The sequence below is a fragment of the Lontra canadensis genome, unplaced genomic scaffold, assembly GCF_010015895.1.
Source record: "Lontra canadensis isolate GAN:19392208 unplaced genomic scaffold, GSC_riverotter_1.0 scaffold107, whole genome shotgun sequence".
NCBI classification, from domain to species: domain Eukaryota; kingdom Metazoa; phylum Chordata; class Mammalia; order Carnivora; family Mustelidae; genus Lontra; species Lontra canadensis.
In genome coordinates, this window is record NW_022631101.1 from 5,619,520 (window position 1) to 5,640,872 (window position 21,353).

General features: G+C 51.0%; 2 protein-coding genes across 2 annotated transcripts; both read right to left on the reverse strand.

Moving 5' to 3' along the window:
• Positions 1–1,646: 1,646 nt before the first annotated feature.
• On the reverse strand, positions 1,647–7,152 carry LIM2 (lens intrinsic membrane protein 2). The gene is made up of 4 exons (XM_032839303.1): positions 6,978–7,152; positions 3,161–3,310; positions 1,986–2,120; positions 1,647–1,758 (listed from the first exon to the last, which is right to left on the reverse strand). Exons 1-4 carry the CDS (start codon positions 7,150–7,152, stop codon positions 1,697–1,699), a joined length of 522 nt encoding a protein of 173 aa, XP_032695194.1. The 3' UTR covers positions 1,647–1,696.
• A 1,331-nt stretch (positions 7,153–8,483) lies between these two features.
• CUNH19orf84 (chromosome unknown C19orf84 homolog) lies at positions 8,484–9,716 on the reverse strand. The gene is made up of 2 exons (XM_032839486.1): positions 9,668–9,716; positions 8,484–9,003 (listed from the first exon to the last, which is right to left on the reverse strand). Exons 1-2 carry the CDS (start codon positions 9,700–9,702, stop codon positions 8,484–8,486), a joined length of 555 nt encoding a protein of 184 aa, XP_032695377.1. The 5' UTR covers positions 9,703–9,716.
• Positions 9,717–21,353: the final 11,637 nt, after the last annotated feature.

Below are 21,353 nucleotides of genomic sequence, written 5' to 3' on the forward strand. Positions count from 1 at the left end.
TAGGCCTCAATAAATTACCATTAGAGAAGGCCTCGATTGCCATTATTAGTAGAGGAAGCCTCTATAAATACAGAACTATTGTTATTTGTGAAGTCCCCAATAAATATTTCTAGGGAGTAGGTCTCTGTTAATGTGACAGTTTTAGCATAGGCTGTAATTAATATTCTTATTATTAGAATGGGCCTTGCTAAATAGTCTTATTAATTTATGGTGGATATTAGTAAATCTCCTAGCAGTTGGGCACAGCTTAGTGAATGAAGTAATGAGTGAGTGAATGAGAAGGTCAAGGTCATGAACGGTATGTGAAGAGTCAGGACAGGGTGTGGATCAGGGTATGGTGAGGGTCTGGTGCTTCTAGGTGTGGGGCCCATCCAGGGAGGGGAGGGGCGGTTAGGAATGCTGACTGGAGACGGTGTGAGCAGACAGGTGTTTTTTTCACAGACTTTTTCGTTTATTGTATTATCCCACTGATATTATGATTCATAAGAAACACATATTTGTTCTTTGTACTGTTGCTGGCATGAAGCTGCTGAAAGCCTTGGAATTTCTTAGGTGATGAGGGCCTTGAAGGTGTATTTGCTACATTAATGGTTAATGAGGCAACTGGGGGCAGGGGGGTGGTGGCAAAGCACTGGAGGGTAAGGGCAGGTTGCTGGGGGAACCAGCCAAGTGTCTGGAGGGTTGGAACTTTCAGTCCCAGCCCCCAACCTGGGTAGGGAGGGGCTGAAGACTGAGTAATCACCAGTGGCCAATGGTGCACTCAGGATGCCTGTGTAATGAAGCCACCATGAAAACCCAAAAAGACTGGGTTCAGAGAACTTCCAAATTGGTGAATGTGTGCATAATAGAGAGAGTGACCCCCTGAAAAAGGCACAGAAGCCCCTTGCCCCTTTCCCATACCTTGCCCTGTGGGTCCCTTCCATCTGAGTTATATCCTTTTATAGTAAACGGGTGATCTAGTAAGTGGAATCTTCCTTCGAGTTCTGTGAGCCACTCTAGCAAATTATTCAAACCCAAAGAGTGAGTCATGGAAACCTCCACGCTACTGCTGGTTGACCAGAAGCCCAGGTGACAAGCTGCACTTGTGAGGGCATCTGAGGTGGGGGTTGGGGGGCAGTCTTTAGGACTGAGTCCTTCACTTGTGGGATCTGACAATACCTCCTTATAGAGAGCATAAGAATTGAGCTGCTTGGTGATGTGGAATTAAAAAAAAAAATCCAGAATTGGACCTACACATCTGTTTCCTAGAAGTCGTAGTTAACCCCTGGGTGGGGACTGTGTGGTTCATGTCTGTCCCCATCCCTACAGAGACTGAGCAGGTTGGCCTGCAGTCATCCAGACACCGCCACCCTGTCCACCACTCACACCTGTTTCTCATCACCCCAACCCCTCAAGGACCACACCTTAGTAGTTTCACATCAGTTTTATTAGACTCTCAAAAAGTCGCTCTAATGGAGATCCCATTTCTCTAACACCCCCCCTTCATGGGCTGGGCCTTGGGTCTTCTCAACTGCCTCCCACCAGGCCCCATTCTTCCTCCTTCCCCCTCGGGACACAGGAGTCAGAGGCCTCCGCCCAGAGTCCACAATTGAGCCCCCTCCTGCCCACAGGAACCAGGACTTCAGGCCTCTAGACCTTCCCCCTCCTTTTCTGTGGCCCCATTTAACCTCCAGATGAAGTTGGGGGTACATTGGGCTCAGCGGGGAGCAGACAGGCGCCGACATTCATGCATCCGGTAGGCACACATGTAGAAAATCCCTGCATGAGAAGAGATCCCATTTGGCTCCCCCAAATCCTCCTAACCTGGGCTCCCAGCCCAAGACCCCAAAACAGCACTCCCTTTCTCCCTGGGTGTCTGTAGCATCTCGATTCTGTCTCCTGGCTCAGTGCTGGGGGGCCCATGTGGGACACCCCATCATCTGGCCCTCTGAAGTGCTGCCCACAGTGCCACAGACACTGACCTTCCCACCCCCAAACCCTCATACCTGCGAAGAAGGCCATGAGCAAGGCCACCCAGCCCAGGATGTAAGACCAGGAAAAGCGCCAGTCCCCAAATCGGCGACCAAGGAAGCTGACAGTGACTCCAGTGTAAATGGCCAAGGCCAACAGAACAAAGAAGGCTGGGGAGAGAGGATGGGGGGAGGTGGGTGGGAAAAGGGGTAGGGGTGGGGTTTGCAGATGGGGTGGGAGTTAGATTGAGGAAGGGGAAAGGCTGGGGAGGGGTGGGAAGGGAAAAGGGGGAGGGTGCCAGGGGAGTAGGGTTGGGGTGGGGATGGGACGGGGCTGTGCTGTGTAATAAAGAATTTGACCGGGGCTGGTTTTGGGCTCTGGTTCCTGGGACGGAGACACTAAATCCCTGGAATTTCCCAAGTGATAGGAGCGTCTTTGTTACTGTTGAGCCTCTTGGGTTTTTGTTGATGAGCTGAGATGACAATAGGTAGGACCTGGTCCACAGAAGGACCAGCCACAGGAACAGAGAAGCCACCAGGGGCTGTGAGCCACTTGGTATTGGACCACCTTCTGGGGAAGGAAGCTAGAGACTAAGTTCAGGCACAGGGTCAATGACACAATAGGGCCTTGGTAATGAAACTCCAGCAGGAACTCCAGACGCCCAAGTGTGCCAGAGTTTCCTGGCTGGTGAGGCGCTCCGTGGGGCACCGTGGGGGAAGGGTGCAGAAGCTCAGCCTTCAAGACCCTCTCAGGCTTCACCCCGTGCTTCTCTCAATTTAGCTGGTGCTGAGGTGTAGCCTTTATAATAAATCTGTAATTATAAGTGTAGTGCTTTCTGGAGTTTGGTGACTTCTGGCAAATCTTTGAACGTGACTGGGTTCTGGGGATCCCCGAACAAGCAGCCAGTGGGTCAAAAGTGCAGATGACCTGAGGACCCCTCTTGCAACTGAAGTAGGGGCAGCCTTGTTAGGAATCACACCCTTAAACCTGGCGAGGGGGAGGGGGGAGGTTAGTGCCCTCACCGGGCGACCGGACAGCAACTGATATAAGAGGCTGGCATTAAGCTTTAGAACCAGTCTTGGAGTTGGGGTTGGGGTCGGGGGAGACTAGGCTGGCCATGGAGCTGAGAATGAGGAATGGGGCTGGGGATGGAAATGGGCAGGGAAGCTGGGAGTGGGAGTGGGGAGATGGGGAAGTTGGGTCCACTCACTGGAGGCGAAAAACATGATGCTGGCAGAGAAGGGCCGGGAGAGGCGGGTGAAGGTGGGCTGCTGAGCGAAGGCCAGGATGCCCATGATGATGCCCGAGGTGGCGCACAGGGAGGACAGGATCATGAAGGCCCGGGTGGCATTCCAATAAGCTGTGGTAGCACCGATGGGTCACTCCCGAGCCTCCCCCCGCCCGGGAGGCCTCCTTCTCCGTCCCTGACCCAGCTCCTCCTTCCCCTCTGCAAACAGTCACTCTTCTTTACCTGGCAAAATCCTAATCATCTTCCACAGCCCAGCTCCCAAATCCCCTCTGGGAAGGACCCTTTCACCCCTCAGGTATCGTCCTCAGCCCCCGCTCCTGGCTGTGGCTCTTGGGGCTGTGGCTCTTGGCTCGTTCCCCCTTCCAGTCCAATTGCTCCCTGAGGCCAGGATTCTACCTCGGGAATACTCCTAGCACAAGACTGGTTTGCAAATGGGCCTGGAGAGATATTCGTCGGATGGATGGATGGATGGATGAGTAATGAATCAGTGTTGATTCCCCGCTATCTGCCTGCCACTCCCTTCCTGTCCTCTCTCCCATCGCTCGCTTTCATTTCCCGGATAACCACTTGCCCATACTTGAAAATGACCTATTTATTTATTTTTAACTTGTTTATATCTGTCTTTCCCTGCTGATCGCCCAGTTCTCTGAGGACAAAGGTCTTGCTTCCTCATTCACTTCCTCATGCATGGGTGCCTGGCACATAGTGAGGGCTCAGGGCACATGCTGAGTGAATGAATGTGGAGCCCAGAGAATCATTTGTCTCTTGTGCTTGGCACTGAGCTGACCCTTTAGGACATGCTCTGGGAATAATCGTTATGATTTCATCCTCCGTTTAGCAGCTACCAAATACGGGTCAGACACGCATTCCTTGAATGAGCCTGTTCATTCCTTCCAAGAGCCCTATGCTGTACGTACTATTTTTAATCCCCGTTTTTCAGGTGAAGAAACTAAAGCTCAGAGAGGTAAAGTGACTTATCCAGGGTGCCCTAATTGGCAGTGGGACTGGCGTTGACACCCAAGCATCAAAGCCCTTCTTCTGATCTGCGTGGCCATACTGGCTCTTGGATGAGTCAGGATACCTGTGACCCTGGGACAGAGCCTGGATCCTGCCCCCGAAAAACAAAAAGTCTGGATCTTTGCAAAATGCATTCTTTTGCCTCGTGTGAACGTCAGTGAGAAAAAAAATTGCTGGCTGTTTCTCTGTGGCTGTTGTCATGGGTTGAACCGTGTCTCTCCCCGCAACCCCCAAGCCCCCAAATTCATATGTGGAAGGAAGCTGCAATCCCCATAGTAGGACCTTATTTGGAAATAGGCTCATTGCCAATGTATTTAAGGTCTCACTGTAGCAGAGTGGATTCCTAATCCTAACTGACAAGTATCCTCACAAAATGGGGAAAGCTGGAGAAAGACAGACATGCGGGAGGGTGGGGAGCACCATGTGAAAATGAGACAGAGATCAGGATGACACACTGACATGCTAATAAGTGCCCAAGATTGCCGGACAGCCTCCGCCAGAAGCCGGGAGAGAGGCAGGCAACAGATCCTCCCTCATGGCCTCGGAAGGAACCAACTCTGCTGACCTCAGTTATCAGACCCCCAGCCTCCAGAGCTGTGAGATGGTACGTTTCTGTTGTTTGAGTCACTCAGTCCATGGTCCTTTGTCACGGCAGCCCCAGGAAACTACGGATGTCTCTGGGTATTTAAAAGGCTGGAAGACTTACGGGACATGTTTTTGCCTATGTCCTCCCCGTGGTCCCGCTGAGGTAGGAGTGCAAAATGTTAACGTCTCTGAGGCTTGCCTCCAGCTGCAGAAGAGAGCAGCTTATCTGTCCTCCAGCAGGCTGAGGTGGGGGCTTCAGCGAACAGGCACATGTGTCCCATGCCAGGTGACCCATTACTGCCTCTGAGCTCCATCTTCAGAGAAAACTCTCCCTGTTCAAGTCATGGTGTGCCACCTGTCTCCTGAGAGACCCTGACTGGTAGACCGCCTTCAAAGGAGGGAAAACTGGATTTTTCAAAGACAGCCGCAAGTCCAGATTTTTCTGACGACATCAGAAACTTTACAAAACACTATACACACGTGTCTGTGGCTGGAGTTGGCCCCGGCGAGTTCACGTATGCCTGCTCTGGGTCTGGCGAGCCAGTTACAGTTGACCTGCACCGGGAGCCAGCTGCGTGGACAGATACCCAGCAATCTATCAGGGTGAGGATTTTGGCTTCAAGGTCAAATGGACTTGCAGACCTGCATCCCGCCTTCCTCTCCCCCATCCCCAACAGAGAGAAGATAGACTGGGATGTGGGTGTCCTCGGGGCATTCCCAGGCTGAAGCGGGAGAAATGGTGGAAGTGTGACGAAAGAGACCTCTGGGAATGAAAGGGATGCATGAAGTCAGGAGGTCGACCGAACCCAGGAGCTGGCGGCTGGGGTAGGCCTTTCCACTGCCTCCTGCCTCGGTTTACCCCTCCTGCACACGGGCATCCTGTTTCCTTTCCCAGACAGGTTCAGTGAGATGGGGCGGTTGAAATCTGCCCTAAGGGCTCTGGTGGGTTGTCTCCTCCTCCCAAAACCCCCTGGAGAGAATGTTTGGCTTTTTGAGGGCAAGGCTCATGTTTTTTTATTTTTTGTTTTTTGTTTTAAGATTTTATTCATTTATTTGATAGAGACAGAGACAGCGAGAGAGGGAACACAAGTACGGGGAGTGAGAGAGGGAGAAGCAGGCTTCCCACTGAGCAGGGAGCCCAATGCAGGGCTCCATCCCAGGATCCTGGGATCATGACCCGAGCGGAAGGCAGACGCTCAAGGACAGAACCCCCCAGGCGCCCCGAGTCTCTTGTTTTATACACACACACAGTGGTACCACCCTCAGTGTTGTTGGGAGACCAAAGGGCATTAATCCACGTCAAGCACTTAGAATAGCATGTAGGACTCAATGACTTTCAATTAATGCCAGTCATCATCATTATTATTATTATTACTACTACTATTTGGTACATAGAAAATATGTGACATTATATATTCTTAATTTATTAATATATAATACACCTTATATATTCTTAATTTATTATTATATAATGTATATTGTGTATTAATTTATTACTATATAGTGCATATTATATATTATGTAATACAAAATATATATAAGTATCTCTCCATATATATGTATGTATGTACATATGTATATGTATATGCATATGGAGAGCGATACATAGAGATATAGAGTATATTATATATTATCTTATATATATAATATGTTATTATAATGTAGCTTGCAAGAACTGTATGTTGGAAGAGCTATTTTTCCCCATTTTTACAACATATATTATAATGTGCACATACACACACATATATATATAGACATACAGACATATATATATATTACAAAGCCTGGTGCACAGTAGCTATTAAAAACTACCATCTGGTATTTAGCAAATTTAGGGTCCGTATTGCTTCTGTATCCCACAGTACGCAACCCGGTTCCTGATACATCGTGGATATTTAGGAAACGCTATTCTGATAGCCCCGGTCCCCGCAGCTGCTCCACCGATTCCGTGCCCGGAAATATCACCTGTCTACTTAACCTCTGGTACATTTCATAATTGCACCAGAAAAAATTCTTGAAATCCCAGTTCTGTCCCTTTTGTGCTAAGCAATCTCTGGCTGGTCCCTTTCCCTCTCTGAGCCACAGAGTTCCCCACCGGCCAAACAGGTGTCGAGGGTGTGCCCCGAGGGGGGGCTCTGAGCCCAGCCCCAGCCCACCCCCCACCCCGGAGCCTTACCGATGCTCTCTGTCTGCAGGTAGCACTTGTTCCCCAGGCAATATCGCCACAGGCCCTGGTGGGCGAAGGACCCCGACAGCCGGTACTGCATCCAGTGGTCTGTGGCTGTGGCCACCACCAGGAGGATGGTCCCCACCCAGGCACAGAAGAGGCCGCCACCCATGAAGCTGTACATGGTGATCTGTGGAGACGGGGAGAGGTGGGGTCAGGAACTGGACTCCCGGTAGAGGGAGGAGGAGTTGGGGACCTAGACTCCCGGATCCCAGATGAGGAGGTGGCTAATGGCTGGGACACCAGGTCCCTGGGAGAGGAAGGAGCTGGGGGCCTGGGCCCCTGGGTCCTGGATGGGGAGGAGGCTGGAGGCCTGGGCTCTTGGGTCCTAAGTGAGGAGGGAGCTAGGGGCTGGGACACCAGCAGGCCCCTGGGGGAGGAAGGAGCTAGAGCATGGACCCCTAGGTCTTGGTGGAGGAGGGAGCCTAGAGGTCCAATGCCTGGTCCTTACCTGAGTGGCAGAGCCTATCACAAGCCCTCTGTCTGCCTCGGGCCTTCTGTGCAGACTGAGCCAAGCCAGGTTGCTGGCCTCTCTGCTCCCTGGGTCCCCCAAATCCCTTAAGCCTCCCCACACAATGGCCCTGTGACCCAGCAGCTTCCAGCAGGCAGAAGTGCAGTGGTGGCAGAGGCCCCAAATGGAATTCGCTGAAACAGGGATCCAGGCGCTCCCTCCCCGCAGCCCCTGGCCCCACTGGCCTCTCTCTGTGACCCTCCCGATGACCCCACCACCCTTTCACAGGCCTTGCTCACAGCACCCGCTGGGTTAGCCTGAGCTGCGTAAGCACACACAGAGACACAAGATATAGGGGCAGCCATCCATTTATTGTTCAACCAGGGGTGAGGGAGGCGGGGCAGCAGGTGTCTGGGTATGTTGGGCCAATGTTCTTTGCAGGTGGGTCACAGGGCATGTCACAATTGGGGCTGGGGCCAGAAGAAGGATGGGACGGGGTTGGCTGGGGTCAAAGATGGGCTGAGTTTGGGGTCGTCAAGTTTAGGAGGCAGTTAAGGATGAGGACTGGGTTGGCCCGAGGTAGTAGAGAAGGAGGGTGCAGAGCTGGGACTGAGGGTGGAGATGGGGATGGAAATGGGAATGAGTGGGGTTGGGGATATGGTATTGAGAGTGGGGATGGGACTGGGGTTACAGAGGCGGGGGGGATGGGGTTGGGGCTGTCACTGTAGTTGGGGTGGTGCTGGGAATGGGGAGAGGCATGGCTTTGGGTGGAGATGAGGCTCAGGGCTTTTGCTGGTGTGGGATCCCAAATCAGCTCCAGTTTTCATGGGGTGACTCGCAAGACCCACTCCTGAGGCTGTGGTTTTGGGAGAAGAAACATGGGAGGATGGTGTTTCTTGGGGGTATTTCTGCCATAGCTGAGGTCACCCTGGGCTCCAGGAAAACCCTCCTGGTGACCCTGGGGGGGCCCTCTCAGGAGTCTGGGGAGCTGGACTTTCGGGGTCCTAGTACTCTGCCTCCCAGTCTTCTGCTGCAGCAGGCGGCGTGTCCTGGGGTGGCTCCTGACCTCGGGCTTCCTTCTTCCCATCCTGACCAGGCAGAGTTGGTGGTGATGTTGACATCGCCAGTGGAGTCTTGGGGCCAGCCCCAGACCCCCGCGGCCAGCCCCTCTCAGCCCTTCCAGGTTGCCATCGCTGCTGGACCTGGCCCCGGCCTGGCCTGCGCTGGACGCCCCAGCCTCCGCGTCCCCTGGGTGGCCTTGTGGCCATGCCTGGCTGGGTGTAGCTTGCCTGGGGGTTGCAGGGGCAGGAGGGCAAGGACTGTTGAAGGGTGTAGGCCCCCAGCAGGGCGCTGTGCAGGAGGTAGGAGAGGGCATCCAGACGGATGGGGACGGTGACAGAGGCCAAGCTCTCAGGGAGCCCCAGGTGGACTGGATCTGGGGTGCCCAGGGGGAAAGGTGGCAAGGCTGGGGAAGGTGCAGGGGGGCACGGCTCAGTCCTGCGTGATGGCGGGGACAGGTTGTTCCTGGAACGACAAGAGTACAGGTCAATAGTTCTCACCATCTCTCTCTGGCCTTCCTACTGTGGTTCAGCCCTTCTCCTGGGAGCCCATTCAGGTCAGTGTCCACCTCTGATTCCCGTGCCTGCTTCTATCTCTCTCTCTCTTTCGCTCAGTCTCTCAATCTTTCTCTCATCTGTTTTTTCCATCTCTCTTTACAGAGAGACAGCTCAGCCAGGACGTCAGAATTGAACAGAATGCAATTCCAGCTGCAGGCTGCCGCGCTCAAGGTGCGTTTCCAGGCCAATCACTTCCCTGTGATGAACCTTCGTTTTTCACATCCAAAGATGGCTTTGGGTGGTACCAGAGGTGCATAGGCAAGGCCTAGGTCTGAAAATTATTATTTCTCCAGCTCTATGGCTGTTACTGACATCTCTGATTCTCCTGGCTCCTTCTTTAAATTTCTCCCTGTTCCTCCAATATCTGTTTCTAGCTCTGTCCCTATTTCTAAGTATCTTGTTCAGCTCCGTCAGTAAGATCGCTAAGATTCTGTTTCTAACTGATGATACGTGAGCCTTTTTGTTGTTGTTCTGATACTCTCTTTGGGTCAGTCCACTCTGCCTCTGATTTTCTCCGCCCGTTCCCTCGCTGGCCTCTGTCCTCCCCATGAGGAGGGTCTTGCGTCTCTCACCCTTCAGGCCCAGTCCCTTTCTCTTGCTGTTCCATCTTTACAAGGGTGTCTCAAGTCTCTTCTAGCACCTTCGTCACGATTTCTCCAGGGCCCAGGGAGGCGCGGAGGGGTCGGGAAGAAAGTGCCCGGGACTTTGTCCGGAGTGGGGCGTGGCCGGCGGAACGTGAGGAGCCCTGGGCAAGTACGCTGGGGTCGCAGGATCTAACTCCTCAACCCCACATATTTTAGGCTGCAGCCCCCATCCCCTGAGACCAAGAAGTCTGGTCCCTGAGCGTCTTGCACGCTCAGACCTAGCAATCCGGACCCCCAGACCTCTGCTCCCTCAGACCTAGAAGTCAGGAACCCACCCCTTTCCTCTCTCTCCACCTGTATTTCTGGCCTTTCCCTCTGGGGGCCTGATGGTGTTCTTTAGGACTAAAGGGAAATCAGGGCATCTGGATGGTCTTCAGGACAGGGGGAGAAGTAGATGTGTTGGAGTCGAGGCAGACGCTTAACTCACCGAGCCACCCAGGCGCCCCTCTCTTGGAATACCTTTGTATTCTGTTTACAGAATTCCTATTTCTGTTTACAGAAAAGTTACAAAGTTAATACAGAGAGTTCTGATACAGTCCTCACCCAGCTTCCCCGGATGTTATCTTCTTACATGGTTGCGGAAACTTTGTTGCAGCTAAGAAACTAACATGACTATTAGCCAAATCCAGACTTTATTTGAAATTTACCAGTTTTCATTCTAAGGTTATCTATTTTCTGTTCCAGAAGCTGATGCAGGTTGCCATTTATCACCCAATCTCCTTTGTCTCCTCTGTTCGGGGGCAGCCTCTCAGTCTTTCCTGACTTTTTACAACCTTAACAATTTTGAGGAATGTTACTCACTTATTTTATAAAGTAGAGGTCCATTTTAATTAATAATTCTAATTTATTTTTTTGAGAATTCTAATTTATTTAATCCTCCCTTCACAGATGATCAGACTGTGCCTCAGAGAGTCTAAGTAAGTTTCTCAAGGTCAGAGAGCTAGGAAGTGGCAAAAGTGAAATTTGAACCTCAATTTTGCGCTCTTAATGGAGACTCAAGTAGGAGCCAGATTATGTAGGACATGATAGGCTGCAGTGTAGACTTTGGGGTTTGGGGCTGTTGTTTTTTTTTTTTTTTTTTTTGGTGTTGTTGTTTTTTTTTTTCATTTTAGAACACAGATGGCTTCAAACACTTGTAAGCTGAGGTGTGACATACTTTGACTTATGTTTGAGGAAAAGCACTGCGTCAGCAGTTTGGAGAACAGGCTCTGGTGGAAAGCAAGGGAGCATGCTGGTATCCTTCAGGCCAGGAGGGTGGTAACGCCCAAGCAGGGCTGGGTAGGGGAGTGGGGATGGGAAGATATGAATGGATTTAGGATGTTTTTTGGAAGAAACCATCAGAATTTGCTGCAGGGCTCCTGGGGGTGATTAATGAGGAATCAAGGATGATGCAAAGTCCCTGATGCCTGAGTGGCTCAGTTGGTTAAGCATCTGCCTCTGGCTCAGATGTTAATCCCAGGGTCCTGGGACTGAGTCCCACATGGGGCTCCTTGCTCAGTGGGGAGACTCCTTCTCCTCTGCCTGAAGCTCCCCCTGCTCATGCTCTCTCTCTCTGCCAAATAAATAAATAAATATATATTTTTAAAAGGATAATGCAGAGTTTTTGGCCAGAGCAGTGTCTTTGAACATGATTTTTATTTTTTTTAACAGAACTTCACAACATCCCTCTTTAAGGATGGGAAAGCCCAGATACCCACGACCTTCCATTTATTGAGTTCTCTGGAATCCACGGCCTGTGCTGGGTGACGCTGGTGACTCAGAGATGTCACCTGCCTTCTAAGGAGTCTGTCTTGAGGGGTGGGGGTCGGACACAGAGATGTACGGTAACATTCCGGTGATGAGAGCTTGCAAACAGGAACAGGAGGCGAGCAATGAGTGATGCTCCTGAGGGTAAAGGGGTGAGGTTGGGGGCCAGGAAAACATTGCTGCGCAGGCGGGGGGCTTCCTTGGGGGTTTTGTTGTTTTGTTTTTAGGAAAGGTGGCCTTTGGTCTAGGTCTAGAGTGAGTGGGTATTTGATGTAGAAGAAATGGTGTGAGCAAAGGCCAGGTGGCTGGGATTGAAAGGTTTTTGTTGTTGTTGTTGTTGTTGTTTAAGATTTTCTTTCTTTGTCCGACAAAGAGCACCAGCAGGCAGAGAGGCAGGCAGAGGGAGAGGGAGAAGCAGGCTCCCGGCTGAATAGAAAGCCCCACGCCGGGATTGATCCCACCTGAGATCATGACCTGAGCTGAAGGAAGACGCTTAACCGACTGAGCGACCCAGGCGTCCCTGGAATGGGAAGATTTTTATCACAAAGCAGGGGCTTTCCTTTCCGGGCGAGTGTGATTAAGCTTCGGGTCTCATCCATCCGTTCCGTCCTATCCCGAAGAGGCAGGACTATTTTGTTCAGACGGGTCTCCAAAATGGGGTTCGAATCCCCGCTCCGCCACCACGAGCGCGGGACCTAAGGCAAGCTGCCTAAGCTTTTCGAGTTCCCGCTTCGCCACTTGGCGCTTCCTGCTCGACTGCCGCAGAACGGCACTGCTTTCCGTTCTGCTCTGTTTTCTCCTACTTCTCTCGTCAGGGTCCGATCGTCAATATACCAAGGACCCGGCGCTTTAAGGCCCTCCGCCCGCACTAGAGAGCGGAGGCGGGCTCTTGGGTCTCTAAGGGAAGGCCTTTTATGCGTCTTCCAAACTGGACAGGCGCCTTCTGAACGCGACCAATCAACCCCTGAGTCGCAGGCAGCGAAACTTCCGATTCGCTGGGGAACGCAGCCGGCCATACGTTGGAGCTCCGCCCACTCGTATTACGTAACGCAGCGCAAGATAGTCATCCTTGGCTCCGATTGGCGAGTGAACTCCCGCTGCTTTCGAGTCCCCGCCCCGCTGCCGTCCGATCGGCGAGCCAGGCCTCTCGCTCTTTGATTGGGTATATTTCTGAGCGGTCACTAGCTCTCGCTCTGTGATTGGTTGTGGTCTCTCCGGCCCTTCTCCAGGCATTTCTTGCTCCTGCGTCCTGCGTCGTCGGATGCCATTGTCGCTGTTGTGTGGCGTCTGCAGTGTGCCGGGGCGGGGGGTGGGGGTGGTGGTGGCGGTGGAGATCCTCCCCAGGCCTGGAGATGCCGAGTGAAACTTGGAGGGGGGATCCTGCCCAGGGGTGTTCTTGGCCCACGAGGGAGCCCACTGCCTCATCCCCACCCTACCTTAGGATCCCCTTCCTTTCACCTCACCCCGTGGGCCTCGGACAAAGTCCCAAGACTGGACCTTCAGGGCCTCCATTCATTCCCTTAAGTCCCCGCTTCCATACCCTCCAGGGGACACTGGGATGCCCTTGGGGTCCCTGCTCTCCCTTGAGCCTTACCCGCTCTTTCAACCCATCCAACTTGGGGGCCCTCGGGAGTGCAGGGTAGGCGTCAGGGCCTCCCGGTCTTGGGGGCTCCTCCCACTGCCGCCCCTACCCTTACATCCTCCCTCTCCCCCGAGTCCTCCCCCCACCTCCCTTCCTTACCCCCTTAGAGACTCTCCCCACCTCTGAGGGCTCTGGCCGCACTGCGTTCCTCCCAGCCCAGGGGTCACCAGACTTTGACCCAAGAGTTACACCTTCTTCCTAACAGAATCCTGCAGACTGAGGAGTGGTTCTCAGCCCACGAGATCAGGACTCCCCCGCTTGTTGTTTATGCCTCCCCTCCCCCAACTTCTAGGCCCTTCAGAAAGGAGATGGGACCTCCCCACCCTCAGGAGTCCAGCCTCCTCTCCTTCTAGCCCCTTTCCCCTTCCTTCCCAGCCCACCATCCCCTTGGGAAGTCCTTGAGCCCTGTAAGGGGGGGACAGCCATTCTGAAGGCCCCCACTCCTTCAGGAGATCCAGGTGTCCTTCATATCCAGGGGGAGAGGGTCTCCAGGGACATGTCTGCCTTCAGACCTGTATTTGTTCCTCTTATTGCTTAGGGCCCAGCCCCTCACTGCCATTCTCCCCTCCCCCAACCCCATCTTTCCAGGTGTTTTATTGACACTTCTGAAATTCAGGAGGTCATCTGTAGGACACCCTCACACTTTCATATACCCACTCCCCCGACCTGAGGGTCTTCTCTGCCAGCTCCTCTGCTGGGTTCCCTCACTTAGACATCCCACTGTCTCCCTAGGACCTCTGTCCTCACTGCTAGCTCCCTCACACTCAGATGCCCCAGGGTATCTTTCACGTAAAGGGGGTCATTCCTGCCCTGCGAACCTCCCTCTTTCTTGAGGCCTCCCCTCTCACAGCCCTCTCCCTGCACTGTCAAGAGGTCTGTAAAATTCAGGGTCTCTCCCTTCTTTGGAATCGCCCCTTCCCCTTTGCCATACATTTGGGACAATCCTTTCCATTGTCATCTTTTTTCAGGGTTACCTGCATTCAGGGGGGTCACCTGGGGAGCTCCCCCACATTTGGAGAACTCCCACACAGCACTCCCCAACTCAGTGATAGTCCCCTCAGCCCTCAGAGCAGAACCTTCTTGGTTCAGAGAGTGACTCTCAGGGCCTCCCTTAGCTGCAGCGGTTTCCCCTCTCCTGGGCTTCCTCTTACACTCCCAGAAGACCCAGCATCTTCCCCCCATTTTTCCAACTGTCTCCCACAGTCACTGTCCTAAGACCCCTCTTTCCTTGGTTTCCCTACCATCTCGCTCACTTTTAGCATCCCTGAGTCATCTTCAGCATCCAGGCCATCAATCCCAGGACCTCCTGTACCTCCCACCTCATCAGCATAACCTCCTGCACTCTCACCTTCCCCCCCCACCTGGGCCTGCCTGCTCTTGCCCCCACACCTCCCCCAGAATTAACCTTGGGGCACTCCCAAGGATCTTCTTCTCACATTTATCACAGACAGAATTCCCTCTCTTGTCCACTTGGCCTTAGGATTCTCGATCTTCTAACTCTTTCCCAGCCTCATCTGAACTCTAATTCACACTCCAGGTGTCCAGTACCTTTGTCTCATACATGGGAAGGTCTTTCCTGCCGGCTTTCGTGAGGAAGTGGAGGATCCAGGTTACTAGGCTCCCAGTCAAACATGCTTAGGTCAGCAGTCACTGCTCAGGCCTGCATCCCACATGGGGCCTTGGAGCTGGGCACTTTAGCCCCCATCCTGTGGTGGCCAGAGTGCTTGGCAAGAGGTTATTGGAGTGAAGGGGTCAGATTTGTGGGCTAGGTCTGAAAGGAGTCCCCCTGACGCCATGTGGCTACAAATGATTTTCAGAAAGTCAAGATTGGCTAGAAGCGTCTGCTAAAGTGGCAGTGGGAGTCTGGAGGCCTAAGGGTCCCAAAAGGGAGATTACGTAGACATGTTCCTTTGTATTATCTCATTTAAACTTTATGAACATAATCTTTCAAAAGTGCTTAATATGTTTTATATTTATATTCATAGTCTTTTAATATAAGTAAATGAACTCTTTCTGGTGTATAGTTCCAAATTTTGGACAAATGCATCAAATGCATAGCCATGTAAGCATGACGACCATCAAGACACAGAATACTTCTCTCATCCCCCCCAAATTCTCTTGAGTTGTCCCTAAGTCATAATAACCTAAAACAAACAAACAAACAAACAAACAAACAACAAAAACAAACAACCAATATCTTCTGGAGAGCAGTTTGGTCTTACCTAACAAAATAAAAAGGCACAGCCCTTAGACCTGATGATACTACTGCCTGGTACTACCTATGCATGGATTAGTTACCCCCCCATTTGAAAAAAAAAAAAAGATTTATTTATTTGTTTGAGGTGGAGGAGGGGCAGAGAAAGTGGGAGAGAGAATCTCAAGCAGGCTCCCCACTGAGCACAGCACCTGACTCAGGGCTTGATCCCAGGACCCTGAGATCATGACCCGAGGCAAAATCAAGGGTCAGCCACTTAACCAACTGAGCCACCCCAGCGCCCCTAATTACCCACCCCTCACACCATTTTACTGACCAATAAACAATGCTCAGAGAAATCACTCATGTCATTTTGGCAAACATGCAACGAAACCAGCCAGGACAAACTCATTTTGATGCCAGAGCTTTGTCTTCTTCCATATGCTGCATTCCAGACCAGCGACAATGACGATGTCACAGCGGGAGAAAATAACACATTTTTGGAAAACTTGGAGGTAACTGGACTCTATTCCAAGTGCCTTTATCTAGTCCAATCTCACAGCAGCCCTAATAGATATTATTCTCATTTTACAGGTGAGGACACGAAGGCACAGAGAGGTTAATGTCTTGCCCAAGGTCAGAGCTGAATGTATGGCCTTTCTAGGCTATTCTGGCTACCTTCCTTCTGAGTTTCTATGTTCTCTTGGAGCCTTGAGGAAAATGAAGGGATTTTTGAGGTGACAAATTAGGTGGAAATCCACCAGTAGAGAATGAGATCTACTGAAAGCTGCTGGGAAAGAAAGTGTTGAAAGCAGGCTCAGAGAGAACAGGATAGGATACCTGTGATGTCAGATAAAAAATAGTAGTCCAAAGCTGGTATGCATTGTACAATAAAGGTTTTGTCAGGCCTTTGTTCCTGGCTTCTGGGAGGGAACCTCTAAAACCCTTGCAATTTTCTGAGCCACAGAAGTGTCTTTGATATTTACGACGGGCCCTGAGACCACACCTAAGTTTATGGTAACAGGGCGACTCACGGTGGGACCCTAGATGGTTTGAAGGTGGGGGCTTTCCATGTCCTTAGGGCTTTGGGGCTTTGAGCCTCGTGACGTCAGTCTGACCCCCCTTGGAGGGAAAAGGATCTAGGGACTAGGGACTGAGTTCAGCCACATCATGTGGCCAATGAGTCAACTCATTGTGGCTACAAAAACAAAACAAAACAAAACAAAACAAAAAAAAACACTAAAAACTCTGGACACCAAGGTTCAGGTGAGCTTCTTGACTGGTAACATGCATCCACATGCTGAGAAGGCAATGCATCTTGAGGACACAGAAGCGTCACAGTTGGGACCCTCCCTGACCTCCCCCTACAAATCTCATTTGGCTGGTATGAATTTGTGTCCTTTTTTATTTTTTAAGATTTTATTTATTTATTTGAGAGAAAGGGGGACAGAGAATGAGTGGGGGAGGAGGGGCAGAGGGAGAGTAAGAAGCAGTCTCCCTGCTGAGCAGGGAGCCCGAAGTGGGACTCGATCCCAGGACCCTGGGATCATGACCTGAGCCAAAGGCAGAGGCTTAACCCATTGAGCCACCCAGGTGCCCCACTCACTTGTAACCTTGATTGTATCCTTTTATAATAAGTCAGAAAACATAAGAAAGAATTTCCCTGAGTTTTGTGAGCTATTCTAGAAAGTTATGAAACCCAACGAGAGGGTGGTGGGAACCTCCATCTATGGCCAGTCCATCAGAATCACAGGTGGCATCTGAAGCAAGGGAGAGGGGCACCCTTGTGGGATTGAGACTGTCCCCTGTGGGATCTGATGCCACTGCCAGATAGACAGTGTCAGAGTGGAGTTAAATTGTAGGACACCTACCTGGTGTCAAAAAATGGCTCAGTGTGTGGCAAACGCACACCTCTGGGGTCGGAAGTGAAATGTAGTAGCTTCATGGGAGTAAAGGAGAAACACATGGGGCAGAGAGAAGGGCCACCGTTCTCATGTCAAGAAGCAAAGGAGTAACCAGAAAACCTTGCTGAAGCTACCCAAGTCCTCATAGTTTTGCCTCATGAAAGAGCCAGTCTTGGGACACCTGCCACACGGACATAACCAGGATTAGCCAAAGAAGCAGCTTCAGCCTGCAAGAGGCCACCACTGTGGCCAGTTGGGTCGAGAGTCACTTGTCCCCATGCCTGTCCCTCCTTCAGGCCCCCAAACTTTGGGGAACCAGGGCTTTAAGTGGGATTAGAGAAAAGGTGTGTCTGGGGTGACTGGTCTCCCTCTCTTCTCCAAGGAGGCAAGTCCCAGCTTGAACCTCCGCTGGATGGAGAGGGAAGCTGACGGGAAGGAAGGTGTAAGGAGCTGTAATAATCAGAGTTTTAATAATCAGAACTGACTGGAAAGTTAGGGTATCTGAGACACCATTAGGGACTGAGAATAAATGTTTTGACAGAGAATGATTGCGTCAGTGATCAGAAACATAGAACAGTTTATTTTTTAAGATTTTATTTATTTATTTGACAGAAAGAGATCACAAGTAGGCAGAGAGGCAGGTAGAGAGGGGGGCGGGGAGGGCAGGCTCCCCGCCGAGCAGAGAGCCTGATGCGGGGCTCTATCCCAGGACCCTGGAATCATGACCTGAGCCAAAGGCAGAGGCTTTAACCCACGGAGCCACCCAGGCACCCCTCATAGAATGGTTTTGTATTTATACTTCCTGGGGTTGATAGTCCCCGGTGAATTAGAGGGGGTATCTGGCAACATGGAGAATCCATGCTGAGACTTCTGCCTTCGAGCCTGCCGTCACTCGTCACTCTTATTTTTCACTCTTATTTTCGTTTACACAACTTTGCCTTTCCCCAGGGTCCCAGGTAACCGCCCCGCTCCCTCCAAGTCCCGTCATTACTGCAGAAGTCAGGACCTTAGCTCACATAGTTCAAGGTTATGACCTTGGTCAAACCTGTTGCCCTAGCAACACACCCTTTGAAATTTCCCAGGTCACAGCAACTTTGAAGGACGGCTCTCATGGCAGGATCTGGGGGTTCAGGGGGGAAACAGAAGCCCCCCCCAGCATCCTCCCCACCCCAACTGTGGTACAAGGAATTCATAATGTGCAGTGCTCATCCATTCTAGGATCTGTCTGAGTCTGAATTTCACTTCTGCCATTTCCCCACGTGGCCTTAGGCAAGCCCCCTCTTTAAAATGAGGTGGTTGGTTGCATTGGGGATCCCATTCGGAGTTCTTTCCCTCTGTGTATACTGACTCCTAGTGGCCAACTTCCGTCCTTGCAGCTAATTTACTGTTGAAGGTTACACAGTCCCCAGCCGGCTGCAGCTGACGGAGTGGGTGTCCCGACCATGTATATCATCAACCACCCAGTAACGACCCCATCAGGGCTCCTAGGATGACTATGGAGGAAGAACAGAGAGAGCGTGGAAGACAGTGAGTTCTTGTATCTTATTCTCGCCCTTGCTCTGTATCTTATTCTCCAAAGCTATTTGCATTCCCGCTGCAGACTGGAGCGCCATGGCTGATGCAACTAGGCAGGCTTTCACAAGCTGATAAGATTTAAAATATTATAGTTGCCATTAACTAACGTGAGATCTGGGTCTCCATAAATTCTCTCTTCTTTTGAATCAAAGAAGAATACCTCCCCCCTACTTAAATAATCACACTTAGGGCTACTCAGATTATCATAGGCAATGTCTGGGGGATGGTTTGCAGTTTGTGAAGTACCTTCATCTGTGGTTTCTATTCAGTCATTACAACACGACTTTGAATAGGGGTATCTCCGTCATTTCCATACACGGGGGAAAAGTCACTTGCCTTCACTAAGTCGGGAAGTAGGTGGTAGAATCTGGACACAGGTACAACACCTTTGTCCTTGCCCTGTACCACAGTTGCACACCTCTTTATAAGGCACCCTCTGTCCAACCATCCACCAGGAGGCTGCTTTAGGGTCATGACCAAGAGCCTGGGCTCTAGAGTCAGATTGCCTGGGATTGAACCTTACTAATCATGTGTGTGGTATTGTGCAAGCCTGTAACCTTTTGGTTCCTCAGTTTGCTCAACTGTAAAACAGAGTAAATAGTATCTGCATAAGGGAACCCTTGGAAAATTCCAACTCAAAATCTCCCCCTCCCTTTTTTTCCCTTAAAGATCTTATTATTTATTTGAGAGAGAGAGCATGAGCAGGGTAGGTGGGGGAGAGGGAGAAGGAGAAGCAGCCCTGTGGCTGAGCAGGGAGCCCAATGCCGGACTGGATCCCAGGACCCTGGGATCATGACCTGAGCCAAAGGCAGACGCATAACCGCCTGAGCCACCCAGGTGCCCCTTTCCCCCCTCTTTCTTTTTTCTTCTTCTTCGTTATTTGCTGTGTAGTGATCTTCTGGGAACCAGAGTGATTCTATCACCAGGAGATCCTTCGTACCACAAAGCTCAGGCCATTTCATTTACAAGAGGGAAGTTTTATAAGCTGTGACTAATAAAAGAAATAAAGTTAGGAGCTGTTCTTCAGTTTTCACATCTGACCCTATGTCATAAGCATTATTACCTGCTAACTTCTTTGTAATATTTATATTAGAGAAAAGTCAGAACCTGCGTTTTAGTGGCTCGAATGAGGAGAAAAGCTATGATTGAACATGAGCCCTGTCAATCATTTCAGATATAAAGAGAGGAGAGCCTGTCACCTCATCTTGGGAGGAAGCTGTGTTCAGACTGTGTCCCTGCAGCTGGTCACTGTTGATGATTTCTTTGTTTGTTTTTTTTGTTTTGTCTTCCTAAAAGTATGGTGGTGGGGATGGGAAGAAGGGGTCTTTACTCTTTAAAAAGATGAACAGAATTAGATAAGGAAATCTTGGGATACCTGGGTAGCTCTATCGCTAGGCATCTGCCTTCAGCTTGGTCATGATCCCAAGGTCCTGGCATGGTGCCCCACGTGGGGCTCTCTGGTCAGCAGGGAGCCGGCTTCTCCTTCTCCCTCTGCTGCTCTGCCTGCTTGTGTACACACACACAACACACACACACACTTTCTCTCTCTCTCTCTCTCTCTCTCTGTCAAATAAATAAGTAAAATCTTTTTTTAAAAAACGAGTTTCTGGGGCGCCTGGGTGGCACAGTGGGTTAAATCCTCTGCTTTCGGCTCAGGTCATGATCCCAGGGTCCTGGGATCGAGTCCCACGTCGGGCTTTCTGCTCAGCAGGGAGCCTGCTTCCTCCTCTCTCTCTCTGCCTGCCTCTCTGCCTGCTTGTGATCTCTGTCTGTCAAAAAAATAAATAAAATCTTAAAAAAAAAAAAGAAAATGGGGACATCTGTCCTTTAAAAAAAAAAAAAAGAGTTTCTGTATTGAGTGGGATAAGCATTAAACAAAGCACGTGGGGTAAGCGTCCAATATATGTCAGTCAAGGGTACAAACATTTCCACAGAGATAGGTGTGGAATTTAAGAGGGTTTAGCTGGAATGGGGGTTATCTCTGAACAGCCTGTTATTTTCTGCCTTGGGACACACAGGCTCAGGACCCCAGCCCAACACCTCTGCCCAGGCTTGGAAAACATATCCACCACCAGCTTCTTCCCTCCCCAGAGTTGAAATCCCCAGAGCCTTTTGAAATCATATGCCTTCCCTTCTAAACTTTCCCCTGCTCTTTAGCTCTTACCCCCGTTCACTATAAACTTGGTCAGAGATGGGCCTTTCATGCCTCAGTCCCGCCAAAATTCCCGCCTGGGGGTCCGAGTCCTTGTAACTCAAGAGCGCCCCCTTCAGGAGGGATTGCGAAGCAGCGGGGAAAGCTGGGATTAAGAGCCAGACAGCCTTGGCTGGCGGAGGTGGCACTCCTGGTTCCACAGATTTCTCCTGTGTGGCTTTAGAGAAGTTGGTTCACCTCTCTGAGTCTGACTTCTCCACAACGGGAATTCTCTTTACTGCACACCAGCTGTTACCGAAGGAGGTAATTATTTATAACTGGCTCACAGTGTGATACATGGTAGATGCTCAAAAATGTTATTTTCTCCTTCCTTCCCCCTCCCTTTCTCTTATTGTTTATTA

Excerpts from the sequence above, each read along its gene's own strand:
- LIM2 (XM_032839303.1), bottom strand. The coding sequence starts at position 7,152 with ATGTACAGCTTCATGGGTGGCGGCCTCTTCTGTGCCTGGGTGGGGACC. Across the intron at positions 3,311-6,977 it reads CCTGCAGACAGAGAGCATCG|CTTATTGGAATGCCACCCGG; the intron begins GTAAGGCTCCGG and ends GTGCTACCACAG. Across the intron at positions 1,759-1,985 it reads GCTCATGGCCTTCTTCGCAG|GGATTTTCTACATGTGTGCC; the intron begins GTATGAGGGTTT and ends CTTCTCATGCAG.
- CUNH19orf84 (XM_032839486.1), bottom strand. The coding sequence starts at position 9,702 with ATGGAACAGCAAGAGAAAGGGACTGGGCCTGAAGG. Across the intron at positions 9,004-9,667 it reads AAAGGGACTGGGCCTGAAGG|GAACAACCTGTCCCCGCCAT; the intron begins GTGAGAGACGCA and ends TTGTCGTTCCAG.